Below are 21,585 nucleotides of genomic sequence, written 5' to 3'. Positions count from 1 at the left end.
AGAGCAATAGCTGGTTTTAGATGATTTGATTGATAGATGAATACCGAAGGTTATGGGGTAAAGGCAGGAGAATGGCACAAACTCAATCCGAAAGAGAAAAGGCTGGAAAATCTCAGCAGGTCTGGCATCATCTGTAAGGAGAGAAAAAAGCTGACATTTCGAGTCTGACTGACCCTTTGTCAAAGCTGTATCCGCAGTAATTTGCTTTTAGGCACTAACTCAATGTTCATTTAGAAAACTGATGCAGTCATAATGGGACAAACATCATCCTTCTGCACCATAACAATTCTGAGATTCTCAGAAATTGTGTTGTAAATAGGTGGTCAAAAATGCAAATATAGAAACAGGGGAGTCAGAAACATGTCTGTTACATCCTGGTTAGATTAAGAACCTCCCATTCACGCAGCACATGGAGAATATTTCTGGTAATTTGAAAAAAATAAGAGCAGTGATCTAACATTTTTTGTCTGCATGCTAGAAACATATACAACAGTAATTTGAGTTAAACTGATTACATTATATGTAATCTTTCTTACAGTGCACCTTACAACCACTGTTCTTCTTTCAACTTTGCAGAAAGAGATGATTACAAAATTCAACATGGCTAACTGTGTAAGTATGGGAATGACAACAAAGCAGTCTGGAACTGGTCAGATTAGTCTCCTTCTCAAAATCTCATTTTTACTTGCTGTTGTGGTGGATAGTGAATGAAATAAGAAATGTGAATTCCAACAGTGCAAAAATGTCAAGTAGATAATCAGGAAGGCAGATAGAATGCTATCCTTTATTACGAGGGGGGATGGAATACAAATGGAGAAGTCTTACTACAACTCTACACAGCATTTGGGAGACCTTAACTGGAGGACTGTGGAGGGATGTACTGACATTGGCAAAAGTTAACCCTCAGAGAGAGTTAACCATCCTAGGTTAAAGAGGTTGTCTTATGAGAAACTTTGAGTAGGTTGAGCCTATATTTGAATTTAGAAGTAGCAGCCATCTTATTGAAACACAGATTCTGAGTGGACTTCTTTGGTTAGAGGCTAAAATAATTTTTCCTTTTGTGGTGGAATCTAGAATTGGAGATTCTCATTTATGGGAGACATGATGAGGCATTTCTTCTCTAAGGGCTATTAGTCTTTGGAATTCTCTTCCATGAAGAGCAGTGGAGGCTAGCTGAATGAATATATTCAAAAGTAGATTAGACGAATTTTTGATTTGACTTTGAAGTCAGGAATTATGCATGATGGAAAGGCAGAGTTAAGGCCACAATCACATCAGCTGTGGTCTTATTGAATGGTACAACAGACTCAATGGCCTACTCCTGTTCCTTTTTTTTTGTGATTCCATGTTCTTATTTGACTGCATGATCTTGTCTCAGAATTGAGCACTGTCATTGAAATATTGTACAAGTGCAGTGGGAAGAATGAATGTTGTGGCAACATCAAGCAGCAATGCCCCCATTTAAAAAACTGCTAAGCACACCTTTAAACAGCATGAGGCTAAATTTAAAACAAATAATAGGGTTCAGAGAGTTCCTTTCACAGTCCATGAAAGCTAGCTTGACAGTCAAAGACAACAATTGTAGTTTTAAGTACAACTCTCAGACGAACCTGAAAAAGATGGCTTAAATGATAGTCTTTCCTTTGTTCTATCTCTTAACAACTTTTTCTCATTTTGATCATTCTGGAATGCTTTTGTTCTCAGTGTGATGATTATTTGTGAACCAAGATCTTGGCAAGAGATCCATCATTTCTACGTACAGCTGCTCAGATCAATCATGAGTATCCATGTAATCTTAAAATTATGATTCAGCTATAGAACCAGTCAGTAATGCAAACTACTTGTGTCAATTCAAACTCACCTGTCTTACTTTAAAAAAGATCTGTGGCTATATTAAACAATATTTATTATGGGCGTCAAACTTTGATCTTGCACTTTTCATACAATAATTCTAACTAAGTGAAAATTATGGTTCATGTCCTTGGGGTAATTGTGTTAAATTGGATGACTGAGGGACTATCTTATTATTATTTACACATTTAACCTAAGGTAAACTGTCTGCTGTGAGTTTGCCAAGTAAACTCAGTAATTTACTGGAATGTAGCCAACTGAAAAAATATTTAAACTCTACCATCTGTCGACAAATGATGGATTTTCTGTAGAAAGTCAAAGGAAAAGGAATATTTTGATTTTACTCACAAAATGGAGTATCTTGCTCTAAGTAACAAGATAACTAACAGCCTGTTATTTCAATCAACCCGATTGGCTGGAATAGCTTAAAGGAGAAAAAGGACTTGAAAAGGCTTATGGAAACAATTCCTAAGTTCAGGGTATAGGCAACTGAAGGCATGGCCACAAAAATGAAACAATTGAAATCGAGGATGCTAAAGATGGCAAAATTACATTAACACACTTATCCAAGGGGTTTTGAGGCTAGTGGAGGTTATAGAGGTACAGAATGGCAAGACCATGGAGGGACTGGAAAACAATGATAATTTTAAAATTGAAGCATTGCTAAACTTCAAACAAATGTCAGTTAGTGAGCATGGTAGGGGTAACAGAAGAGAATTTGATGTGTGTTATGGATAGCAGAATTTTTGATGAATTTAAGATTAAGGAGCCAAGAATGTGGGAAGCTGGCCAGCAATATTTATGTCTAGAGGTTACAAAGGCAGAGATATGGGTCTCACCAACATATGAACAAGGCATAGAGTAGAATCATGTAATCTCCACAGCTTGAAATAGATAGGCTTAACGATGATATGGATGTGCAGTCAGAATGGCATCTTGTGGTCAAATATGGCATGAAGATTGCAAATAGTTTGGTTTAACTATAGATAGTTGCTGGTGACATGGATGGAGTCAGCAGCTATTGAACAGACTCTGCAGCAGGAACTAAAGACAATAGCTTCATTCTTCTTAATGTTTAATTGAAGTAAATTTCTGTTTATCCAGAATTGGATGTGGAACAAGCAGTCTGATAATTTAGTAACATGGATGCAGTCAAGCGAGATGATGACAGAGTAGGTGCAGTTCACATTCTTCAGAAAGCTTAAGGTAGTGTTTTTGGATAATGCCACTGAACTTATACATGAGAAATGAAAAAAATGTCAAGAATAGATCCTTGGGGAAAGCTGGTCAGCTTCGTATAAACTTTTTAAAATATGGATGAAGGAGGCACATTAAATTCATGTGATTGTTTATTCTTGCTTGTATCTCGAATGTCACTGTAAATATGCAATCACATGAATTTAATGTGTCTCTATCACCAATAAGTTTATACAAAGATGACCAAAAATAAATATGTAAAAGCCATCAGAAATTTACGTATAAATTGAAAACTTCAAATCCAGTTGTGACTGACAACCGCATAAAAAAGTTGTCCTTTATTCTAGAGCAAAGTAAATAATCAGATAAAACTGAATTAAGCTGCTCATAATGAATGACAGTAATTACATTGATAGTGGTAACTGAAAAAACTTAATTGGTATAAACGTTCCGCTAAAAAAGATAAATGTGGAACCACGTGCTAGGTGTTAAAAAGTATTTGAACAGAATTTCATTCATAGTACAGTATTAGTATGAGGTTAGCAGGGAAGTTAATTCTCATTAAAGTGCTTTACTGGCCTTCAGAAGTTTATTGTTTGCATCATTTTCTGATTCATCAAATGAAACCTCATCTATTACTAATTAGAAATATGCACTTACTCTCAAATTGTACATGACACTTGTATTTTCAAATTCAGTTTTGAAACAGCACCATAAACAACCAAGAAATATTTTGACATGTTGCTATCACAGTCACTTAATGAAGAGATGAAAGGAAGCACCACTGCTCAAGGCAATGTGTCTGGCTCAAACCAAGGCAGCTCCATGCAGGCCAATCACTGCTGTGGAATGTTACTCTCTAACATGTTCTAAGATTAAGTGGTTTGTCAAATTATTTTTCATGTTTTGAACAACTCAAATCTATATTTGGAGATTTACAATCCTGCTAGCAACCATTGTTTTTCAAATAGCTGAAACAATAAAACTGGACAAGTCAATTGCATACTTGCCAGAGAAGTTCCTGTTGCAACTGAGACAGAGTGGCACTACCACAGGTTCTACCTTAATTGCATGTAACATATTTATAGTTTAAAAAGTGCAACATAGCCAGCTTCAGGTTTTGACCCAAAAGCTGAAGTGCAAAATGGAAATGTTTATGAAACCTAAAGAAGCCACATCTGTATAGATTGGAGGATATGACATTCAGTTAAATGTATTTCATTCAACTTCTTTATGGTGTATCGTTTGAAGGATTTCAGTTTGCAGTTAATTTGAACAGTTATTAGAATCGCGATGTTGTGAACTCTAGTATAAAATGCAAATCATTAATTCATCACTTAATATCAGGAAAAGCGAAAATGCAAACCACTCTAGAGTACTAGTGCAAGCTAAGTACTGCAAAGCTTGAAGTGAGAGAGGAAGGATCCAGTCATCATGGATTATGTATGCATCAACAATACAGGCAGGACAATGGAGGTGGTTTTACTTACTCTGAATGAGAAGCAAAGTGTCAAATAAAAAGACTGAACCTCAAAAGGTCATATCTTAGCTTTACGACTTCAACCATTTGCAAATTGCCATAGGGTAAATCAGATTCAACAGCTGATTGCGTGACTCAAACACTGGAGCAGTAAAAGATAACTTTGTTTTGTGCAGTACTGTACCAGTACTGGGGAAAATGGTATCTGCTCCAATGGGATGGCGTCTGCCTGAATTGCCCTGGGGCAGGTGTTGTTGCCAGCTGCATAACTAAGGAAGTAGAGAGGACTTTAATGTAAATAGTGGGGCAAGGAAACAAATTTGGCAAGATGTGGTAAATCAAACAGTTGACACAAGAACATAGAGAAAGGTATAATATGGGAAATGATAAATGGACTTTGATAGGAAGGGACAGCGAGCATGAATCCAAGAGTCCTCAATAGTGATGCTGTGGGAGGCATTTAAGAGGATATTTCAGAATAGATAATATAGACACTTTCTAATGAGTAAGAAAAATTCCAATGGGTGGACCCACCATCAGGAGTTAATAATATTGAAACAAAAGAAAAAGCACATAATTATGCAAAAGCAAGTCACAGGTCAAAAGAAAGGATGGAATTTTTTTAAAAATTACCAAAAAAATTAATAAATTCTGAGAAAATTAGAGTAGGAGAAAAACTAGCTAGAAACCTAAAAACAGATAATAAGTATTTCTATAAATTTTAAAGAAGAGTTAATGTTAGTGTTGATCCTATAGAAATTGAGATTGGAGAGTTAGTAATGAAAAAAAGAAAATGGCAGATGAATTGAACAGGTATTTTGTATCAGTCTTCATTGTAGAGGATACAAGTAACATTCCAGAAGCAATAATAAAGCAGAAAGTGGAAGGGAGGGAGGCACTCAGCAAAAATCACAAGCACCAACATAACAGTACGAAGGAAATAGGTTTCTAGGTCCTAATGGCCTTCATTCTGGGGTCGGAAATGAAGTGGCTATTGAGATAGTTAATGCATTGGTTTTAATTTTCCAATCTGGGATAGTCTGACTAGATTGATAAATAGCAAATATAATTTCTAATCAAAAAGCAAAGCACTTTAGGGCAGTTAGCTTTACATCTGTCTTGAGAGAATGTTAGAAACCATTATTTTAAAACGTTATAGCAGGGAACTTGGATAACTTCAAGGTAATTAGCCTGGTTTAATATGATTTTGTGGAAGGAAAGTCATGTTTGACAAATCTATTGACATTCTTCAAAGAGGTAACACATACTGTGAATAAAAGGGAACGTACTGAACTTAGATTTCCAGACAGCATTTGCTGAGGTGCCACAAAGTCATTGTGTGCAAAATAAAAGTTTGTGGTGCAAGGGTTAGAATATTTGCATTGATAGAAGATTGGCAGGCTCACAGGAAGCAGAGAATAGGCATAAATGGATCTTTTTCAGGTTGGCAAGATATAACGAATGAGCAATAGGGATCGATGCTATGACCTTAACTGTTTACAATTATACTCATGACTTGGATAAAGGGGTGGTGGCCAATTTGTTATGCCACAGATACGTAGGAAACTCAGTTATGAAAAAGACATATAGAAAGAGTATAAAAAGATATAGGTTGGTGAAGAGAGTCGACAAAAATGTGGCAAATGGAGTATAATGTGGGAAAATGTGAAACTCTTCATTTTGGAAGAAAGAATCAAAAAACATATTATCTAAATGGTGAGAAATTGCAGAGCCCTAGAGGGATATCAATGTCCTCATGTATGAATTGCTATAAGTAACTCAAATAATTAGAAAAGCTAATAGAATATTATCATTTATTATGAGAGGAATCAAATACAAAAGTGGTCAAACTTCAGTTTTACAGGGCAATTGTAAAACCACATCTGCGCACAGTATTGTCACCTTATTTAAGAAAGGATGTAAATGTATTGGAAACAGTTCAGAGAAAGTTTACTTGGAATGCAAGGGGAGGTTTGTTTTATGAGGAAAGGTTGGATAGGCTAGGCTTGTACCTATTGGAACTTAGAAAATCAGGTGTGGGGAGTTGATTGCAATATGAAAGAACCCTGAGGGGTCTGGACAGTGTGTCTTATGGGACAGGCTAGAACTAGGTTCCATTGTTTTTAAAAAAAAATCAAGGGTCGCACATTTAAAAGAAAGATGAGATGAAATTTTCTCTGAGGCTCATAAGTCTTTGGAAATCTCTTCCTGAAAGATGATGGGAAGCAGAGACCTGAATACTTTGAAGGCAGAGTTGGATTTTTCATGTTAGGCAAGGGTGTGAAAGCTCACCAGGGTAGACAGGAATGCAGATCAGCCATAATACTAATATATGGTGGAACAGGATTGAGGAATTGAATGGTCTACTCCTGCTTCTAATTTATATGCTCCTCAACAAATAATCACATGGCAAACCTAATGATTCCAATTATAGAGCAAGGAATCTGGCAGACCTATCCACGCAGCGCCAATGACAATCTCAGGCAGTATTGAGCTTTTTATTGAAAAGAGAATGTTCTTTGACTTTCCACAGACTAAAAAGTTAGAAAGTGTGAAGGATATTCAGAACTCACCTCATTTGAGTCAGTAAATTGACGCACTAATGCATATTATCTACTTTTACAAAATTAGCAGCATGGAATAAATTAGGTGTGCTTGATTAGTGTATTCGGTAAAAACAAGGACTGCAGATGCTGGAAACCAGAGTCTAGATTAGAGTGGTGCTGGAAAAGCACAGCAGGTCAGGCAGCATCTGAGGAGCAGGAAAATCGACATTTCAGGCGAAAGCCCTTCATCAGGAATAGAGGCAGGGTGCCTGCAGAGTGGAGAGATAAATGGGGGTGGAGTGGGGGGTGGGGATGGGTAGAAAGGAGCATAGAGTAGAATAGGTGAATGGGGGTGGGGATGGAGGTGATAGGTCAGAGAGGAGGGTGGAGTGGATAGGTGGAAAGGAAGATAGGCAGGTAGGACAGGTCATGGGGGTGTGCTGAGCTGGAAGGTTGGAGCTGGGGTGAAGTGGGGGAAGGGGAAATGAGGAAACTAGTGAAATCTACATTGATGCCCTGGGGTTGAAGTGTTCCGAGGCGGAAGATGAGGTGTTCTTCCTCCAGGCATCGGGTGGTGAGGGAGAGGCGGTGGAGGAGGCCCAGGACCTGCATGTCCTTGGCAGAGTGGGAGGGGGAGTTGAAATGTTGGGCCACAGGGCGGTGGGGCTGATTGGTGTGGGTGTCCCGAAGATGTTCCCTAAAGCGCTTTGCTAGGAGGCATCCAGTCTCCCCAATGTAGAGGAACCCACATCGGGAGCAACGAATACAATAAATTATATTGGTGGATGTGCAGGTAAAACTTTGATGGATGTGGAAGGCTCCTTTGGGGCCTTGAATGGAGGTGAGGGATGTGGTGTAGGCGCAGGTTTTGCAATCCCTGCAGTAGATTAGTGTATTGCCCTGTGAAATACAGCTGCTTACCAAGTCTGTGTCACCAAGTCTTTTTACAGAGCACTTTCAGAGAGACTAAAAATGCATACATAAAAGGATGGGTAGATATCAGTTCAGGTCACAAGTTGTTTGCCATGGTTCAGGTTTATACTCAAGTGGATAGTGTGAATCAGCTCTAGTAATAACATGACATTCAGACTGCTTATGGGAGTGATCAATAGTGAAGCTAAGCCATTCACAGCAGATCCAATACTTTTAACAGGCAATTGGATTCAGTTAGCATCATCCTGCCTTCAGTCAAGTCTGACTCTAGAGTCACTGCTTTAAAAATCCGATCGGGAGATGTGAGTGTCACTGGCTAAGCCAGCATTTGTTGCCCATCTCTAATTGCTTAGCGAACTATTAAGAATCATCCAAATTGCTATGGGTCTGAAATCACTTGCCAGTTAAGCATTTCATTCTTAAAGGATATTAATGAACCAGTAGGGTTTTTATACTAATCAACAATGGTTACAACTACCATTAGACTAACTTTTCATATCAGATTTTTATTAAATTCAAATTTCACCATCTGACATAGTGTGTGTTGAATCCATGTCCCCAGAACATAAGAAAGGTTTTCTTGATTACTCGTCCAGTCACATTACCACAGTGCCATTTCCTACCCCTGCTTTGCCTAAGGCACCAAAGGGAGCCATTCAGCCCATCCACAGATAAGTGCAGTCAATCCTACTACTCTATTTGACCTCTTTAATCAAATAAAGAGGTTCAAATGTTCACCCAATTTGTTTTGAAATAATTGTTTCCACTTAACCATCAATATCAGCAAATCATTGCCTACAGAGAGTTCCACCTGATAAATGTCCTTTGGTTCTTGCCAAAGACCTTAAACCTGTGTCCATTAGTCATTATACCAGTAGTTAATGGACAGTTTTCCATCAGCCATATTATTTACACCTGTCATCAGGTTGTTTATCACTAATAAATCCCTTCTCAATTTCCTTTATTCCAAGGAAATCCTCCCAAGTTTCTTCAAACAACCCTGGAGTTGATATTCACTGTCCATGAAACTTTACTGGTATATCTCTTTTGTATTCTGTCAAGGACCCATACATACCAGGAATTGAATAAAAATCCCAAGACTGATTATAGTACAGCACTGAGGATGTTAGATACCATTAAATGTGTCGTCTTTGAAATGTGCTGTTTTACAAAGATCCTGTTTGACTATTCAGGTGGATGCAAGATGTTCTACAGCATTACTGAAAGAGAATCAGGGAGTCTCATTTTGTCATCTGGATTTCTGACCTCTCAGAGAATCACGGATATGACAAAATGCTGGGAAAATGGAACAGTGCTGAAGGTCAGCCACGACTGCATTGAAAAGCTAGAGCGTGCTCAAGGTGCCAAATGTTCTATTGTTGATAATACTTCTTTTTTTCTTTTGTCCTTAGTATCAAAATCAACCAACAGGCCATTTACTGTCTTTGCTATTGCTTGGATTTTACAGACAGCAAACTGGCTGTTGCATTGAACTACATAACAGTGATTGGCTTCAAAAATACATCACCAGCATTTTGGGAAGTATTAAGAATGTGAAGATGCTTTATCAACACAAGTTCTTCTTTCAAGCTAATATTCTTCTTAAACATTGATTGCCTGAAGATCAGAAACATGCACTGATATAATTTGGCCTCAGTGGTCAAAGCTACTGGCTTTCCGCAGACAGAAAGGCACCAGTTGTGAACAATGATAAAACACTATCAAAATGCACACATGGTTACATCGTGAAATTCAGACATAAGCACATTTTTCATATATAACCACTATCCAAAGGACAATCTGTCCCTTTCTTAAAATTACTTGGTGCATGCATCAATTTAAAAGTAAAAGAAAATAAAAACCTTACAGTTTATTATACAATCTGAAGTACATATACATTTTGCTTATTTAAGTTCTGGCAGAATTTGAAGATTTTAATAGCTTGCCTTGTCACTTTTATGTCAACAGAAAGGCTATAAGCTCATCTTTACTCCACTGAAAAAATATCGAAGATTTTACTTTGCTAGTTGAGGTTGCCAATTTGCAAGTGCTTTTAACAAACATGATACTGTAAAATGTTTCCTACCCTGAAAAGGTAGTGAAACTCACATCCTACACTAATGTGCTCGGTTTTTGGCCTGGTTTGTGTTAAAGTGAATAACTCACCTGGTTAATGGAGTTGGCAGCACAGGAAGCAAGGCCTGTTCCAAAAGTGGCGAGAAGGAAACAGCCAAGGTCAAAGGGTACAGGTGCCATTGCAAATCCAGCAGATGCAGTTGTTGCAACTAAAGCTGAAAGAAACAAGAAACAGGAAGAGAGGAAATCATTTACAATTTCAAAAAGAAGTCAGTAATGAGAGCTTTTCTGATCATAGCTTAAGAAGTTTCTGGCTTTAAGAATGGTTGGAAAAATCAAACATCATTTGCGCCACTTTCAGTGACTATATCATTTTAATGAGACTTGTACATCTTCAATGCCCTACACAGGCACAACATGAGGCTTAATTTTGAGCCATGGGAGAGAGATATTCCTTTGAAAAAGATGCAAGGAGCAGAGAGGTTGCAGTCTGAACAAATCAATGCTGAATCATTGTTTACATTATATTTTGATGTATTCATAAAATCAATAGATACATAGATGCCCTCTTTACATGTACACTTCAAATATTTGAGGGTTAAAGTGTATAATTGTGAAGATTGATAGCTGGCCCCCAAGCCTAACCAGAAAAACACAAGCAATGCTGATATGATGTCCAAGAAACATTCCAAAATATCTATGCTGAACAAAATGCATTTTAAAAACTAAGCGTGATTTAAGGCAACTAAATAGGCTTCCTATAGAATGAACCAATTTTACAGACTTCAGAAATGGTTATAAATTTGAATACTATTGTAATTAGTAACAGATGTTACCTTTGATTAAATCCCATTATTAAGACTGAGGGAGCTCCATAGACTTTGCTTCTGTCTGCATTATTTTTGTAGTCAGCTTATCAAGGTGCTCAGATGTAATAAGTCAAAGCAACTTTCCTTGCCAACAGGCTTGCTGCAAAATCAATGACCTTTCCATCTTTCAAATTCCCTCATTTAAATCAAAGCTTCTCCCTTTCATGCATGAAACAGATGCAAAATGCTTAAGAAGAATGGATCAGAGTAATTTTAAGGCAACGTAGTTCTGAGATGAGGAGAGGTGGAGAATAGTCAACATTAAAGTAAAACTTAACATCTCATTGGCTAAATTCATTGATCAAAGCCCTATCAAGTCTTCTTTTGCTTTAAACAAATCCCTTACATCAGATATAAGAGCTCACTCTAAAAAGATAGTGGAGATCAATTACCTTGCTACAGAGATCCATTGTGGGTTACCTGGCTTTAAAAAAAAGCCGTCATTCAATTTTGTTTAAGTTACTTAAAAACTTTTTTTTCCATACATTATATTCTTATGTGATAGACCTTATAACCCTGGCATTCTGTGTTAGAATGACATATATTGTGTAACTGTGTTTGCTCAAAACCTCAAAATGTGACTGATGCTAACTGGCTGAGGCCATTCAGAGTACAATTTCAGATTAAACCATCCATCTCTCATAATGTTATTCAGAGAGAGCAAGAGAATATATAATTTTTACAATACAGGGATTATCAAGTTCCGACAGCAATCAATTCCAGGAAGTAAGAAAATTCCACAACAGTAGGTTATGCTCTTTCTTTTGAAGAATCTCTTTCAAAAAGACCTTTCTTTTTCCTACCCTGCCAGCTTGTTGTTTTCTCTTCAATCCAGAAAGTCTCTCCCTCTCAGGGCCGAAAAGAGAAACTCAGTCAAGTAAGTCAAGACTGTGACAAATGAAAGTTATATGCAAGTCAAGACCAGTTTGTTAGGAATCATTCTGGTTTTAGATAAACTGTTGCATCAGTCTGTTCTTTCATTCTTTTGTTAAGTTTATCTGTCAGCTGCTCATCTTGTGCTAGCTCTATCAGCAGAAACCAATCAAGATACAGAATTAATTCAGCATCGGCTTGGGCTTTGGCTGTAACAGCTAATAACAGAAGATCCAGAATGTTGCTTCTATTAATTAATTCCACTGAATATTATTTTAATTGAGAAATACAGTAGTAGAACAAACAGCTTCTGTTTAGAACACATTTTTAAAAAGACAATCTGTTGTATCAATTTGGTATAAGGCTCAAACATTTGTGAGAAATACTGCACAAACTAGGCAGTCTTCCATCAGTTAGCTTGGAATGCCAAATGGTGGATATTTTTTATAAACGTAAACAGGACTTTCATACTTGTGAAACTGATACCATAGTCAGCTTGTACTTTGCATTATACATGCAACTCCTCTCAAATCTGTGCAAGTTTCTACAAGAGGTTCATTCCACTAATTGACTGCATTTACGGATAAATGAAAATATATATAAAAAGTGCTGCTGAGGTGACATTGTACAGTTAAAGTTTCATTTTTTGATCCACAATCGTCTAACTTTGGACAGCATTTTTAAGCAATACAACAGTGATATTTATTGTTTCTGGCAATTTTAAACACATTGGGATAGATTTTACGATCAGTAAAATTAACAATGATCATGTTGAAACATTACATATCAGACAGTACTTTCTGGCATCCAAACATGCTGCTTAATTATGCAAATATTGAAGCTGCTGTAGAAGATACCCTGCTGTCCAATTTAAATAAAGGCAATTGCATAAAATTATTGCACTTTCTTACTAGTTCTGAACTTGAGATGGCTGAAAAGGTTAGAACTGTGAATTTGGGACCAAGTGAGTTTTGATAGCATGAGAAGTGATAATTACTGAACAGCAGTCTCTGATTTTGAAAAAGTAATTTTGCATATGTGGAACTTCATTAGCGTTTGGTGATTCAATACAAGATTTCTGTTTTACTCGTTCTGCCTCTTTTGTATCTTTTATTTTTTTCTTTCTATACATCATTTGAATCCAATGTTTATTGGTGATTTATACTGTATTATTCAAGTGCTGCTAGTGTGGATTTCCTCTCAACTTGATGCATTGAAGAGACATACTGTTATTTTCCTGCTCTCCAAAGTCCAGTAGAGAGGACCGTGCAGGATCAGATGACAAGTCAGAGCAAGTCTGTTCGCTAAAGCCCAGTAGATTTTTATGGGCAGTTGATAATGAGCTGATCAGTGAGTAGCATTCCTTTATAACTGGCTGCAAAATTTAGACCATTAAAAGCAGCCTTTTTTGTTTTCTTTTTCCAACTATATTTTAGTGTAACGTCTGTTGCTCTCACTTTGCTACAGGACACACTAGCAGTCTGCTTTTGCCAACAGAAGGCAGTAGAAATTGTGTCAGAACAGAGAATAATAAATTGCTCTGCAAATTCTTTTCTCAATCTCCTAAAGTCCCTTTTGAGGAATGACAATATTAAACCAAGTTGACCCATTATATATTTCAGCATGTTAATTGTTGTTAAGTACCAGCCTGCTGAAACTAACTTTACTTAAATAACTGACTCATTTCCTCTCTTGGAGTTTTGCCAATACCAGATAACAACAAATTTCTGGTTTTCAGATATCTTGCTATAGCATAGATTAATCACTAAATAAATTATCAAATACCCTTCAGCAGTTGCAATTTAATATTGTTTACATATATTAAATGTAGTTGTTGGCACACTTTTACGACCAAGTTAATAAAACAAGGTAGCATTTAATTCTTTAAAAGTAGATGCCATCTAATACCATAACCTTAAGCAATGGTTGCTGCTTAGTTTCTAGGTTTCTATTATATACCTTCATCATGTATTCTTTTAAACTGTTGAAATAATATTGACGTTCTTGTGACACATAATATGTAACACCATAATCCAATTTTTAAAGATATTAGAGTGGATGGAATGGACTGCTGTAGGGAAGCCCAGGTTTGTAATTCTGGAGTTCAACCAGCCAAATCTATACACATTGACAATAGAGCAATGATAAAATAAAAGAAGGACTTATATTAATATAGTACCTTTAATGGCCATGTGAAATTATGTTTTACTGTCAACAGAATAATTTTGAAGTGCAGTGATTGTCATAATGGAATCACTGCTGGTTTTAACACAGAAACCCCCCACAAATAGCAATGTGATAATTATCATATAAACAGTTTTTGTGGCATTCATTGAGGGATAAATATTAGCTAGGAGGATGATTCCTCTGATTTAATTTGAAATAGTACCATGGGATCCTCGATGTACACTAGAACAGGCAAGTACAACCTTGGCTTAATGGCATAATAGGCAGATGGCATTTCTGACAGTGCCACACACCCACAGCACTGCAGTGTCAGCCTTGATCTTTGTACTCAAGGTCTTGAATGGTACTTGAACCCAGAACTTTGACTCACTGGAAAACATATGGATGTAGTACTATCATCTTTTTGATCACAACACTGAACATGCATCATACCCATCAAATAGTAGGCCCACCATTTAGTGATGCATAACTTCATTGGAAGCTGCTAGCTTTTGTGCAGCCCACTCATAGTATAATCACTAAACCTTGGAATATGAGCATATGTTCCTGCATATAGCTTTCAGGTAACAACTTCAGCAGCTGTTATTCCAAGTCTCAGTGTTTCCATATCAATGATACAATATCAGTTTCTGGTGCATTTAGATGTAATCACTAACTTGGTATTTGTTATCCTCATCCACTGACCCTTTGCTGTTACATCCTGTAGAAAGGGAGCATTGCCTTTTCTTTGGGATGAGTAGGAGGCGCCTTCAAATTGTACAGATTAAGTTTTAAGTTAAGGCATTTTCACGCTGCATCAATTATGGGTTGGCTGCAAAACACCATTAACAATTAAATTATCTGTTAAATATAGTGCAGAAGATAGACAGATTAATCTACTGGTTTTGAAACAAATGAATAAAAATGACTTGATAAACAAAAAAGTCACATCATGAAACTGGCCTTTTCCATTAACATTCCTTGAACATGGGAAAATTAATTGCTATGCTGTAATTGAAATGGCCAGTAACAGATGGGTAGTTCGTGAAATGTCAAACTTAGATTTGCTTTGTTCATTTGTTACAATAATTTTGCCTACACAACTGATCTGTATAAAAGGCAAATGGAGAACAAGTCAGTTGTTTAGTCGCCACCACTGCCCTTGAAAGATGTATTTCATCCCACAAATGCAATTCCAATAGCAATTAAGTTGTTTTAATGGATCCTTTTAGTTAATTATTATAAATGATAAAATAACAGAAGCACCATGTACTTTCCTGAGTGCCACAGTGAGTAAAAAATACAAAACAACCACTTTCCATATTACAGAAATTAATTGTTGACATTCTTTGATTCAAACTACAGGTATGAATAAAAACAAATCATAAAATTACCAAATTAATTGCACTCAAAAGGCAGAATGATCATTATAAGTGGAACCTTTATGATGAATCTCTGTTAAGGAAAACAAATGTTCCTTACATCCAGATGTTTTGCTGAAGCAAACACTTTGGAATGCAAGAAAAATAAGGGGTGCTTGGACAAATATTACTGTCAATGTCAAAAAACGTGTTTTAATTCAGGATGCTTGCTGACTACCATTTGATATTTTAAATTGATTCAAGCTAAAAAGAAAATTAAATCCTCTTCTGAACAGACCACTTTCCTCACTGCTTGAGTCTAAATGCAGAAATTTAAAATGTTCGAAAGCATATTAAAATGAACAACTTTAACCAGGTTATTTTTCTCTCCTCTCTCCAAGACAATGACCTACACTGAGCTATTGGATGAGATGTTAAAGCAAGATTACATTTGTACTCGCGGGAGATGTAAAGGCTGGAAAACAGGGGAGCTCCTCTTCTGCAATTGACTTTGGCACTACTTACCTCCAAACTAATATCGCAAAACAGATTTTGTCATGCACTTCACTGTTGTTTGTGGAATTTTGCAGTGTGTAAATCTGATGCCATATTTATGTACGTCAAAATAGTGAAAACATTTTAAATAAACCTCATTGGCTTTAAAATTGCCTTGGGACATCTGAGATCATGAATGCAGCTATTTAAATACAAATCCTTTCCTTTAACATATTGAAAATTTGATTTACCTTATACTGCTAGTGCAAGCTAAATGACGCCAAAGACAAAAGAAAATGTATTCCGCTAATCACTCACTGGGTCAACACAGTGTTATCCATCTACAAGTGCCCGGAAGGCAATGGTGAACTGCCTTCTTGAAACTTCAGTTCTTGGGGTGTAGGTACACCCCAAGAACTGTTAGGAGGGGAATCCAGGATTAAGAACTAGCAACAGTGAAGTTTCAAGTCAGGATGCTGTGTGGTTTGGCGAGGAACTTGTAGGTGATGATGTCCCCATGCATCTGCTAACCTTATCCTTCTCGATGGTAGAGGTTGAGAGTTTGGAAGTTGTTGTTGAATGACTACATCTTATAAATGGCACACACCGCTACCACAGATGCTACAATGTTGAAGGGAATGGATCTTGAAGATGGTGAATGGGGTATCAATCAAGTGCAATGTTTTGTTCTGGATTTGATCAAGTTGCTTCAGTGTTGTTGGAGCTGCACTCACCCAGGTGTCACACTTAACTGCGAGGAACATGCCGATGATTGTGTCCCAGTGTCCCAAAAGCCATCATGAAATATATAAAATCCCATTGTGATTATCAAAGTGATCAATATGTCTGACTGACTGTTATACAGGACAAAAGCAATTCACACCAGGTGGACAAAACTTTAACAAAAATGCTGAGAAAAGGATTTCTATTTACAACTGCACCCCTTCAAGACCCTGAAATATACACATACACAAACTTATCCACAATTAAGACAGAGAAAGACAAACACATGTACTGTAAATGGAAAAGGAATATAGATAGGGCAAAAAAAATTCTGAGGATCACAATTCCAAATTTCAAGGGTGGGTTAAATTTGCTTTCAGTTTTTTATGACGACAAAGTGTTGCCTGTGTATTGACAGTCATTTTTCAATTCAATTCAATGGTCAAGCAAGTAGACCTTGGTCATTTTTTTGTTTGAGTTTCCTCTTTTAAGCTTTTCCAATTTTCATAAGATCTTGACAGTACAGATAGAGGCCATTCCTGCCCATCAAGTCCGCAGCATTTCTCCAATTAACATCCCACGCAGATCTGTCACCAGCACTCTATCCCTGTAACCCTGCATTTAACATGGCTAATCCACCCAGACTTCACATCCCTAGACATCAAGGGGGAATTTAACATGGCCAATCCAACTAAGCTTCACATCTTTGTACTGTGGTAGAAAACTACAGCACCAAGCAGAAACTCGTGCAGACATAGGGAGAACGTGCAAACGCCACACGTTTGCACGTTCTATTCCACTCTTAAGACTGGAATAGAACCAGAGTGCCTGACGCTGTATGGCAGCAGAGCTAAGGACTGTGCCAGCATGCTGCTTTTTATTGTCTTCTGCCCACATGCAGAGACAGAAGGGAAGAGGTGGTTGCTTTTTGCTTCAGGCCTTTGTTTCTCTCTGCTCCCCCTAGAGTTACAGCTTTTAGACATTCAGCAATACAACTAGAGGGCAACTTAATAAGAAACTGCTGGTGCTGCTCAGTCTTGAGATCTTCCTCTTTCTGCTTCAAATAACAACATTGTATAACACAGCTCAAAAATACACAACTTGATTTTTAAGTTGCAAAATTCTCCTAGTATTTCAGTTATAGTCCTAAAAGAGGAAAATATATGGGTTCTTATGCAACGAAGTGGAGAATTTTCCATCCTAATCCTGATTTGTCCTGTGCAGATGGTGGATAGGCTTTTGAAGATACAATTCTGGATTAGTGGTGCTGGAAGAGCACAGCAGTTCAGGCAGCATCCGAGGAGCAGTAAAATCGACGTTTCGGGCAAAAGCCCTTCTTCAGGAATAAAGGCAGAGAGCCTGAAGGGTGGAGAGATAAGCTAGAAGAGGGTGGGGGTGGGGAGAAATAGCAGAGAGTACAATAGGTGAGTGGGGGAGGGGATGAAGGAGATAGGTCAGGGAGGAGGGTGGAGTGGATAGGTGGAAAAGAAGATAGGCAGGTAGGACAAGTCATGGGAACAGTGCTGAGCTGGAAGTTTCGAACTCGGGTGAGGTGGGGGAAGGGGAAATGAGGAAACTGTTGAAGTCCACATTGATGCCTTGGGGTTGAAGTGGTCCGAGGTGGAAGATGAGGCGTTCTTCCTCCAGGTGTCTGGTGGTGAGGGAGTGGCGGTGAAGGAGGCCCAGGACCTCCATGTCCTCGCAGAGTGGGAGGGGGAGTTGAAATGTTGGGCCACAGGGCGGTGTGGTTGATTGGTGCGGGTGTCCCGGAGATGATCCCTAAAGCGCTCTGCTAGGAGGCATCCAGTCTCCCCAATGTAGAGGAGACCTCATCGGGAAGCAACGGATACAATAAATGATATTAGTGGATGTGCAGGTAAAACTTTGATGGATGTAGAAGGCTCCTTTAGGGCCTTGGATGGAGGTGAGGGAGGAGGTGTGGGTGCAGGTTTTGCAGTTTCTGCGGTGGCAGGGGAAGGTGCCAGGATGGGAGGGTGGGTTGTAGGGGGAGTGTGGACCTGACCAGGTAGTCACGGAGGGAACGGTCTTTGCGGAAGGCAGAAAGGGGTGGGGAGGGAAATATATCCCTGGTGGTGGGGCCTTTTTGGAGGTGGCGGAAATGTCGGTGGATGATTTGGTTTATGTGAAGATTGGTAGGGTGGAAGGTGAGCACCAGGGGCGTTCTGTCCTTGTTACGGTTGGAGGGGTGGGGTCTGAGGGCGGAGGTGCAGGATGTGGACGAGATGAGTTGGAGGGCATCTTTAACCACGTGGGAAGTGAAATTGCGGTCTCTAAAGGAGGAGGATACAAAGTGAGTTACCCATTGCAGAATTCCCAAGCTCTGATCTAGTTATATCCACAGTATTTATTTAGCTGGTCTAACTTACTTTCATCCTGGTAACCCCCAGGATGTTAATAGTGGGGGATTAGATTATAAGAATGTCCTTGAACATTAAGTTTGATTTTTTTCTTGTCTGAGGTGATCATTGCCCTGTACTTGCACGACATGAATGTTACTCGTTAAGCATTGGCTCAAGCCTGGACATCGTCCAGGTGCTGTTGCATACGTATTCAAATTGCTTCAGTATCTGAGGGGTCCCCAGTGCTGAATGTTGTGTAATTATTATTGAACATCCCCACTTTTACCCTTATGATGGAGAGAAGGTCATTGATAAAGTAGCTGAAGATGGTTGGGCTAAGGACACTGTGTTGAAGCACTCATGAAAATACTTATAATTCTTACTATGTTAGAAAATCCATGTTTAAATCATAGAAGGGAGAAGTAGTAACCCTTCAGAAACTATACTGAAAGAAATCTTTGACCTGAGAATTTCTTCAGAGCACTTTGAGGATTAAAAGGCACAATAAGTGCAAGCTATTTTGTTTTTCTTTTGAAAAAGGCTCATTTCAAGTGAAGTGGATTTGTTATATCAGTCAGCAATGATGCAGAACACCGTTGTCTTCCAGTCACATGACAGCCACAAAGATCAATCCAACAGCAACAGCAAGGCTTTACGTTCTCGGGAGTAAACTCTGGAAAGATTTGGAATCACAAAAGGTGATCTGCAAAGCTCTGAAACAGTGGGAAGACAAAGTTTCATCCAAACACTTTCTTATAGCACATTCTCAAGTGTGAGCTATCCTATACAAAACAATATGGGGTGATGCAGTTTATTTTATGCAATGCTATATTCTTTTTATCAGCAATATTTACGCTTCCAGAATGTCAGAGTAACAGATAATTTTATTTTTGTTTCAACAACAAACATGTATTTTTAAACTGAGGTGAGTGAACACAACTCTCTGATCTCTATCCTTGTGCTTATGCTGAAACATGAAAACTCTTAATACAGTGGCAACATTGTAGCCCAGGTTTCTCTGTAATTTGACACAGCCTTTAATGATAAATACCATATAATGAAAGACTAGTGCAGTCATAGAAGTATACTCGGCAACAGTTAATGGCCTAAACTAGTTCTTGTTCACACAGAAAGAATCCCTGAAATAAAAATGCACTCCAGGAAAGTTACAAAAACACAAATCAAAACAGATACTAAAACAGTATCTGGGTGGATCAGAAAGGACAGAGGTTGGCAAGGGAAAATCCCATCTGACTCATTTTAGCACCACATTAACCCACAACACATCCAGCATCTTTCTTTTTTTTGTTTTTTTAAAATTGACACGATGTAGACATCGCTGGCTCAATCAATTGCTCACCCCTAACTGCCCAGAGTCAACCACATTGCCATGGGTTTGGAGCCATATGTAGGCCAGACCAGGTGAGGATAGCAGTTTCCTTCCCCAAAAGAACATTAGTGACCCAGATGAGTTTTTCTAACAATCGACAATGGATTCATGGTTGCCAATAGACACTTAATTCCAGATTTTTATTGAATTGAAATTCCACCATCTGCCATAGTGGGATGCGAACCCAGATCTCCAGAACATTAGCTGCTTGATGTCAGGATTAGCAGTCTAGCAATAATGCCATTAAGCCACCGGTTTCCCTTATATTACTTGTGCAAAGATCAAAATATTCAATCTGTGTTGTGATTATTCTTCTTCAGTAATCCCTCAAGACAGAGGATGACTTTATTTCACCCTGGAGTTGAGGGTCCTTGGCTGACAACACTTCAATGCCGGACCTGCACGCCCTGCCACAGGTGGGGCAGCCGACAGCTGACAAGTTGCTCAGGTTTTCACACTTTAATTACACTGTTTGTGCTTGGCCTCCATCTGAACCAGAATTAGTAGGCGGCATTGCTGCCTCACAAGCGCCAGGGACTGGGTTTGATTCCTACCTCGGGCGACTGTCTGTGTGGAGTTTGCACATTCTCCCCGTGTCTGCATGGGTTTTCTCCGAGTGCTCCGGTTTCCTCGCACAATCCAAAGATGTGCAGGCCAGTTGAATTTGCAATGCTAAATTGCCCATAGTGTTAGGTGCTTTAGTCAGGGGTAAATATAGGGTGGGGGAATGGGTCTGGGTGGGTTGCTCTTCAGAGGGTTGGTGTGGACTTGTTGGGCCAAAGGGCCTGTTTCCATACTATAGGGTATCTTAAAAAAAAACCTGTCAGAAATGTTTGAGACAGTTGGGAACTTGCGACATGGTGCAGGAAGGAGGAGTGCAAATTTTTGGGACATTGGGACTGGTCCTGGGGAAGGTGGGATTATTACAATTTGGACAGTTTACACCTGGGCCGGACTGGAACCAATGTCCTTGAGGGTGTTTTTGCTAACGCTGTTGGGGAGGGTTTAAAATAATGTGGTGGAGGATGGGAACCAAATGAGGAGGTTAGTAGACAGTAAGGAGGTAGTAACTAAAGCATGTAAGGAACTAGATAATGAAGTCAGCATGACTAAAGATAAGAGTAAGCAGAGAGCAGCTGATGAAGGCAAAGAGATTGGTGATCTGAGGTGCATTTGTTTTAATGCAAGAAATGCAGTAGCTAAGGCAGATGAATTAGCGCCTGGATTGGGACCTGGGAATATGATGTTATTGCTCTTACTGAGAC

The 21,585-nt window shown here is 38.5% G+C and overlaps 1 protein-coding gene across 1 annotated transcript in view; it reads right to left on the bottom strand.

Moving 5' to 3' along the window:
- cox10 (cytochrome c oxidase assembly factor heme A:farnesyltransferase COX10) overlaps nt 1-21,585 on the bottom strand; it is a 144,024-nt gene that overhangs the window by 77,110 nt on the left and 45,329 nt on the right. Inside the window, exon 4 of the mRNA XM_043715222.2 lies at nt 10,174-10,298. Coding sequence (XP_043571157.2) covers nt 10,174-10,298 — 125 coding nt within the window. The remainder of the gene's footprint in view (nt 1-10,173; nt 10,299-21,585) is intronic.

Source organism: Chiloscyllium plagiosum, unplaced genomic scaffold, assembly GCF_037043375.1.
Source record: "Chiloscyllium plagiosum isolate Xiang-an unplaced genomic scaffold, Cpla_swu_hap1 HiC_scaffold_25, whole genome shotgun sequence".
Lineage (NCBI taxonomy): Eukaryota > Metazoa > Chordata > Chondrichthyes > Orectolobiformes > Hemiscylliidae > Chiloscyllium > Chiloscyllium plagiosum.
Note: the sequence above shows the minus strand (reverse complement) of the source record. Positions and strands in the feature narration are given on the sequence as shown.